This window comes from Chaetura pelagica, unplaced genomic scaffold (genome assembly GCF_000747805.2).
Source record: "Chaetura pelagica isolate M959 unplaced genomic scaffold, ChaPel_1.0 scaffold85, whole genome shotgun sequence".
Taxonomy (NCBI): Eukaryota; Metazoa; Chordata; class Aves; order Apodiformes; family Apodidae; genus Chaetura; species Chaetura pelagica.
In genome coordinates this window covers 4,563,851-4,571,940 of record NW_009953505.1, presented here as the reverse complement: position 1 = coordinate 4,571,940, position 8,090 = coordinate 4,563,851, and the positions used below count along the sequence as shown (strand labels likewise).

General features: G+C 40.0%; 1 protein-coding gene across 1 annotated transcript in view; it reads left to right on the top strand.

Moving 5' to 3' along the window:
- Window positions 1-8,090, top strand: part of PSPC1 (paraspeckle component 1) — a 73,894-nt gene that overhangs the window by 33,019 nt on the left and 32,785 nt on the right. Inside the window, 4 exon segments of the mRNA XM_009999437.1 lie at window positions 6-250; window positions 3,506-3,807; window positions 6,169-6,268; window positions 6,714-6,727. Coding sequence (XP_009997739.1) covers window positions 6-250; window positions 3,506-3,807; window positions 6,169-6,268; window positions 6,714-6,727 — 661 coding nt within the window.

Sequence of the window (8,090 nt, the reverse complement as noted above, 5' to 3'; positions counted from 1 at the left end):
GGCAGCGGCGGCCATGGCGCTAGTGCCGAGCAAAGAAGGTGGAGATGAGGAGCAGGAGGGTGGATTCACCATCGATATCAAAAGCTTTCTCAAACCTGGCGAGAAGAGCTACACGCAGCGCTGCCGGCTTTTCGTGGGGAATCTGCCGACTGATATCACCGAGGAGGATTTCAAGCGCCTCTTCGAGCGCTATGGGGAGCCCAGCGAAGTCTTCATCAATCGGGACCGTGGCTTTGGCTTCATTCGCCTGGTGAGCATTCGCGTCAGCCTCTGTGGCTGCCCCGTGTAGCCCAGGGGGGGCAAGCGGGACACTCCTGTCCACCCGTGTCTCCTGCCAGCCCCCCTCTTCCCCGCCCCCAGCCTTTGCAGTCTTGTCGGGCGGGTGTAAGAAAAGGCAGTAGCTGCTCTTCATTCTCTCTGTCGCTAGCGCTGTTCCCTCGGCTTCCTCATTCTTCTCCCCCTCCCCTATTTGCCTCCATAGACCCCAGCTGGAGGCCAGCGTTGTGAGCAGCCTTCTAGCCCCTCCACCTCCTCTGCGCGGTGCTTCCCTGCTTTCAGGGCCCCTCCACCATTGACCGTTTTACGTGCTGCTACCACGGGAACTTGTGCAGCCTGTTAATTCTTCAGCGAGTGGAAGATGTGGTTGTGCGATCCGCTTTGTTCGTGTAATACCTGTATAAAGGCTTTCTGTGTTTAACTGGGATAATTTATCGTACTTTAGGACTAGAAAAAATACTTGCAGAAAAGCAAATTTCAGCCTGTGCTGTTCATTATGAGTACAGGTTTGCTGAATGAAAACATAGTTAATTTAAAGAACTGGACAGGATTATTTCAAAATACCACTGCTCTCATGTCATGAAAACAACATGGAATCTCAGAACTGTAATGAATCACAAAGAAACGGAACCTAGGATGGTTTAAATTGCTCGTGTCCAGATAAGACTAAATTTTTTAGGGATAATACTCTATTGGATATGCTCAAATGAGCACCCAAAAAAGGAATCAGATTGAAAAGCTTATGATACTGTATTTAAATGTCGATTTAATGTGCAGGATTAGTTTTCATGACTGCCATGGCTAAAATGCACTGATTTACATCATTGTAGGAATAGCTTTAGAGTGCTTTGGGTGTCTCTAGTTACGATTTTTCCATTTATTTTACTGGTTAGGAATTTTGACTTTTTGGTTGTCATTAAAGATAAGTTTCTGCCATATGTCTTTTTTTTCCTGAGAATAGCCTGAATTAGCAATTTTCTGTTGAAAGTGTGATAGATTTACATGTCATTACTCAGTTTTTTATGTGATATAGATTAGATACAGCTTTTATGTGAACTGCCCTTTTCTGTTATGTTTAGGAAATATGTTAATTTTTAACAGTTTACCTAGTCAGTTGAAATGTGGAGAAAATGGCTACAATCTACAGAACAATTTCTTTAAATGTGAGAGATTGCAGGTATCAGACTTAGTGAAAATCTCTGATATGAGATAAAAGGCTGTTGTTGATGCAGTCTGTCTCATGGGTGTGGGTACAGAAACCCCTGGTTTACAAATGATAAAATTATCTTATTTGCTCATGTATTCATTCTTCTGACATTCATAAGCTTTCTGTGTCGTGAGGCAGTGAGTGGTCATGACAGTCTGGTGAGGGTCCTGCTGATTGGAGAAAAAGGGAGCATAGCTCCTATTTTTAAAAAGGGAAAAAGGAAGACCCAGGGAACTACAGGCTGGTCAGTCTCACCTCTGTGCCTCGCAAGATCATGGAGCAGATCCTCCTGGAAAGTCTGCTAAGGCACATGGAAAATAAAGAGGTGATTGGTAACACCCAACATGGCTTCACAAAGGGCAAGTAATGCCTGATCAATCTGGTGGCCTTCTACAACAAGGCTACAGAGATGGTGGATGGTGGCAGAGCAACTTACATTATCTTCCTGGATTTGTGCAAGGCATTTGACACTGTCCCACATGACATCCTGGTCTCCAAACCAGGAGGCAGGTGACGAGTGGTGTCCCTCAGGGGTCTGTACTGAGACCAGAGCTGTTTAACATCTTTGTTGGAGACATTTGCTGGGATTGAGTGTATCCTCAGCAAGTATGCTGATAACACCAAGCTGTGTGGTGTGGTTAACACCCTAGAGGGAAGGAACGCCATCCAGAGGGACCTTGACAGGCTGGAGAGGTGGACCATTGCCAACCTCATGAAATTCAACAAGGCCAAGTGCAAGGTCCTGCACCTGGGTCAGCACAACCCCAGACATAAATACAGGCTGGGGAGAGAATGACTGGAGAGCAGTCCTGAGGAAAAGGACCTGGGAGTGGTAGTTGATGAGAAGCTTGACATGAGCTACCAGTGTGTGCTGGAGCCCAGAGAGCCAACTGCATCCTGGGCTGCATCAAAAGAAGTGTGGCCAGCAGGGCCAGGGAGGTGATTTTGCTCTGATGAGACCCCACCTGGAGTATAGCGTACAGTTCTGGTGCCCTCAGCACAAGAAAGATACGGACCTGTTGGAGAGGGTCCAGAGAAGGGCCACCAACATGATCAAAGGCCTGAAGCAGCTCTGCTATGAAAACAGGCTGAGAGAGTTGGGGCTATTCAGCTTAGAGAAGAGAAGGCTGTGAGAAGGGGGCCTATAGGGAAGCTGGGAAGGGGCTTTTTATCAGAGAAGATAGTGGTAAGACAAGGGGTAGTGGTTTTAAACTGAGAGAGGGGAGATTTAGGTTAGATATGAGGAAGAAATTATTCATTAAACGGGTGGTGAGGAACTGGAATGGGTTTCCCAGGGAGGTTGTTGATGCCCCATCCCTGGAGGTTTTTAAGGCCAGGTTGGATGAGGTTTTGTGCAACCTGATCTAGTGGTAGGGTTCCCTGCTCATGGTAGGGGGGTTGGGGTTGGAGCTTGATGTGTTTTAAGGTCCCTTCCAATCTTAATGATCCTATGATTTATTGGTGAAATTAGAACTGGATATGCATTGAGAGTTTGTCTAATAATGGTAATGAGCAAGTGTGATGCTTTTCGGTTATTTTTAAAAAAACAATCAAACAAAACAAACAAAAAAATAAACACCCCAACAAACAAAACCATCTTAGATACTGTAGTGTAATCTTTGAAAATAATGTTTTGTACTATATGGAACTAGGGATGCAGAATATAAACATCTGCGTAGGTAAATGTGAAAAAGCATTAAGTTTTCAACTTTGCTGAAAGCCTTTGCAGAAGAGCACAAATATAAAATGAGAATTTGTTAATTCCTCTAATGTGCAACACATTTTTTCTCCTCCGTAATTTTTTTAGACTAAATCATACGGGATGGCCAAGGCTTTTTTTTTTTTTTTTTTTTCAATCAGTTGACAGGAACTTTGGGTGTTACTTTTTTGGGGAAAAAAAAGTCTAATGATCCTTAGTGTGATCAGATAAGGGAAAAAAAAAATTGCTACTGTGTGTATGTAAGCAAAAATGATATTGTCTTTGAAAATAAAATATATAAAATATTTTATATCTTGAAAAAGGAATCTAGGACACTGGCTGAAATAGCAAAGGCTGAACTTGATGGTACTATTTTGAAGAGCAGACCACTTCGAATTCGATTTGCTACACATGGAGCTGCCCTAACAGTCAAGAATCTTTCACCTGTGGTTTCTAATGAGCTGCTGGAACAAGCATTCTCTCAATTTGGGCCAGTGGAAAGAGCTGTTGTTGTAGTAGATGATCGTGGCAGAGCTACAGGAAAAGGTTTCGTAGAGTTTGCAGCAAAACCTCCAGCACGGAAAGCTCTAGAAAGGTGCAGTGATGGAGCATTCTTGCTAACAACGTAAGTTCACAGGTTTTTGTTTGAATTTTTGTGAGTGTATGTTTCTGATGTGAGAGAAAACTGCATTAGTGAGTATTCCTTAGTTCTTATTTTCAAATTATGAAAGCCATGAGGTGAGAAATGCACAAATACCCTGCTCTTATATTTTTTCCCTTTTTTGTGAGGAAGAGAATATTCTGCTTACTTTTTGGAAGACTTGTAATTACTGTATGAGAGTCTGATAGCAATGTCTTGCTTTTCCTTGTTTATATGCAATATTACTTTTCCTTCTCTCTCTAGTACAGCTTTTTCTAGTGATGCTTTATTTTCATTGGTTACACTCTTCCTCATCACAGTAACACAGTGACAACATATTTAGCAAAACAGTGTGCCACATAATTGCTTCTATTTCTGTAAATTCAGGAAAGTCTTCTGGTGTTTTTTTGTCAAAAGTTTTATTTGTAACTTGAAAGGCCTTTTTTAAAAAAAATGAAGTCTTAGATTCTGCAGAAGTTTATGGCAATGGTATCTGGAAAACTGTTTCAGGGGTGAGCAAGTGTGCAAATTACAGCACTTCTCCCTTACATCTCTATTTCTGTACTTGCTGAAGAGAGTTGTTAACTGCTGTGCTTTAACACATTCACTAGTGACATTTTCAAATGTTTTCTTAAGGACTGTGTGAAATGATAGATACTCAGGATTCTTTTTTAGTTTTTATTTTTCTGTTTCTTATTTGAGATGATAAGGCTGTGGTCTCACAGTACAGAAGCTTTCTGGGGAAATTTTTTCTCTTTCTGCCCTGGAAAGCTGTGCTGTTGGTCTTTCTGGTACTTCCATAAGACAGTTATGTTTGCTAAAACAACAGAAAAATATTCAGCTGTTTTTGTTGAGTTCACTGGTTAAGCATGTGAGGGTGCTTTCCAGAATGTTTGCTATTAACATAAGGTCCAGCAGAGGATAAGGCAGGAGAAAATGTTGCCAGGGGGATGTTGAAGGTGGGAAAAGGGTCTGGAACGCATCTTTCTCATTATAATCTCATAAATCATATATGCCATGGAACTGACTTGGTGGCTATGAAGTAAATTAAATCTGAGTAGGTCTTTATTGTTATCAGTAGGTGTCAACAATTTGTTCTTATCCACTGGGTTTTCTTGGCATTAGTATGTGAATGGAAGCACAGTGAGCCAAACCAGGGTGCTAATCTAGTTCAGTGTTACATGGATGCTATTTTTGGCATGAGAGATGTGGCAGGGAAAAAGAAGCTAGGTTATAAAGGTGAGTATTCTTGTTTTACCAGCTGGATAGATTTGTTGGATTGATATAAGCGTCTAACCATGGCCTGAGTAAATAAAAAGCACTTGGATCTTTATCTTGCTTAGATGGCTGATGTGTTCCCTGATGTACAGTTGCAAAGATAATTAGCATGAATCTACAGCCATGATGTTCTTGATGTTTTGTTCCAGAATTTAAAATTTTACATCTTTAGCTGAAAAATTGCTGTCTGATGAGAAGAAAATGAATTAGTGACCTAAATATATCAAAATTTGGCATTTGAAACATTAATGTAGAGATTTTAAAATGTTGTTTTAAATCATAACTTGTTAACGTAATCGTTCTGTTGCATTTAAGTAGCAGAGCTTCCAGCAATCAGACTTGTTTTCATTCTGCACTCAATGCCCAGTTTTCTTTTTCAGCTATTGATGTTGTTAAAAGACATTGATTTTTTTTTTTCTGTGAAAAGATCTGTAAAGTGAAATAAAAGTTTGAATGAATAAATAAACACTGACATTTTGAAGACTGTGTTTCGAGCTCTAGGTGTGCATTACAGGGTATTCTCCCAAGACTGATGCAGAAAGGTTTTTACGCAGTTCAGGATCCTTATACTGCTATCCTAGTGGCTAATCCTTGCCTCTCATTACCACAGATAATGATAATTCAAGAAAGATCTTTTCAAAGATGAATTAGCAAAATATGAATAGTTTGTATTGCTTCATTTTGGGTTTGTTTGTTACTTTCCTAATATAGTCATGGCACTTGTATTGCCTTACTGATGAAAAGAAAAAGGTAGTTCCTTCCTAAATATTTTGTAATTGTTTGTAGGTGGTTTTGAGTTTTTATTTTTTGCAATCTTTAATGCTTTATAGGAAACAACTGCATCAAGTAACTGGTTTCTAGGCAGAAGAACAATTTTGGGTGTAGAAACAATTATTTCCAAAGATAATTCTTAAAATTAGAATTCCCTGAAATTCGATAATTTAAGAATTTGCAAGACACAGGAATTACAGCTAACATACTAGCTTTTAGAAGTGTTTATCAAAATACTAAAATAACTTTTAATTGTTTCATTTATGATTGAATCATTCAATTGAAACTGTCTTCCAGAACACCTCGACCTGTTGTTGTGGAACCAATGGAGCAATTTGATGATGAAGATGGACTCCCAGAGAAGCTAATGCAAAAAACACAACAGTATCACAAGTAAGTTTTATTTAGCTTTAATTTCTAAAATATTATTTGTTACTTAGTTTGGTAAGTAGGTGATTTTCTTTTTGAGTTTGTGTAAAAAACCTAATATTTTGTATTGTTTTGCAACAAAGGAATAATAGGACTTTGCCAAGATTTTCTAATCATAATAAACTAAATTAAATAAAATAATTGTTTAACATTTTGTGCATTTACATAGATTCCTAGTCTAGGCTGAAATAATCTGAAGCTTGTTGCCAGCCAGGCTGTTGTCTTTTAGGGATTAGGGGAGTGGTCTAATTCTGCAGAGCCTTGTATACCCACTGTTTTTTCTTGTTCTCTGAATAGTCCCTTAACTGTTTGTAAAGTCAGTGGGATGTAAATCTTTGCAGCTTCTGTGGTTCAGATAAAACTTTAGAGTGTGACAGGAGAAAGTGAGTCTTGATCATGAGGTGGAAGAGAAGTCAGAATGACCTCCCTCAACCTACTGGCCATGCTTCTTTTGACGGAGCTCAGGACACAGTTGGCTTTCTGGGCTGCAGGCACACACTGCCAGCTCATATTGAACTTTTCATCAACCAGCACCTGCAGATTCTTTTTTTCAGGGCTGTTCTCAATGGGGATTTTGTTTCCCCTTTTCCAGTCATTGGGAACTTCACCACAGTGCCACAATTTCTCAAGATGGGTAGTGGCTTAGCAACTTCATCTGGCAGTTCACTCAGGTCCCATGAACTTGTGTACCTACTGGTTCCTTAGATGGTCTTGAGCCTCATCTACCCCTACCATGCATGGCTCATTGTTTTCCCAGTCCCTGCCTTTGCCTGGTGTAGCTTGAGCTCTTGCTGGGCTGAAGACTGAGGCAGAAAAGTCATTCGGTACTGTAGCCATGTCCATATCCTGGGTAACCAGTTGTCCTGTTTCCTTCCGGACACACCCACATTCTCCCTAGTCTTTGTTTTATCACTAATGTACCTATAGAAGCTTTTCTTGTTACCCTTGACCTCCCTGGCCAGATTTAATTCTACCATGACTTTAGCTTTCCTAACTTGATCCATAGCTGCTTGGAAAATTTCTCTATTTTCTTCCCAAGCTACTTGTCCTTGCTTTCACTCTCTGTAGGCTCCTTTTTGTGTTTTAGTTTGTCTGGGAGCTCTTTGTTCATCCATGCAGGCCTCCTGTTGGTTTTGCCTGACTGTTTTTTTTGTTGGGATGCGTTGCTCCTGGGCTTGGAGTAAGTAATCCTTGAATATTAACTGGCTTTTTTGCTTCCTTGGGCTCCTCTTCCCTTCAGGGCTTTGCTCCATGGTACTTTACTAATCAGGTCCATGAAGAAGCCAAAGTCTGCTCTCTTGAAGTCCAGGGTAGTGAGCTCGCTGTGCATCCTTCTCACTGTCTTCAGGATCTTGAGCTCCACCTTTTTGTGGTCACTGCAGCCAAGGCTGCCCTTTATGCATCATTGTTACAGTGTTAGTGTTAGAATGTGAAAGAAAATGTTGTCACCTTTTAATGTTTAGAGGTTCTGACTAATATTCTGAAGTGTCTAGTAAACTTCAATACTTTTTAAAATAACTACTTTAGTGAATTGATTGCTAGTTTTAAAAGGCTGAACACAGTTACTGTAGTGTTGCAGTGTAGTATTTTTACTGATTTAAATAAGAATTTTTACAATAAAATTATATAAATTGAACAGATTTTTATTTGGACAATTTCACTGATCATTTTACTTCTATAAACAGCTGAATTAAACTTTGACTGGTTTAGAATGTAGTCATCTTACAGGTTGATTTAAAGTGAGATCTACACTTCAGTGATTGTTTGTAACTTCTTACAGTGTTGATCTA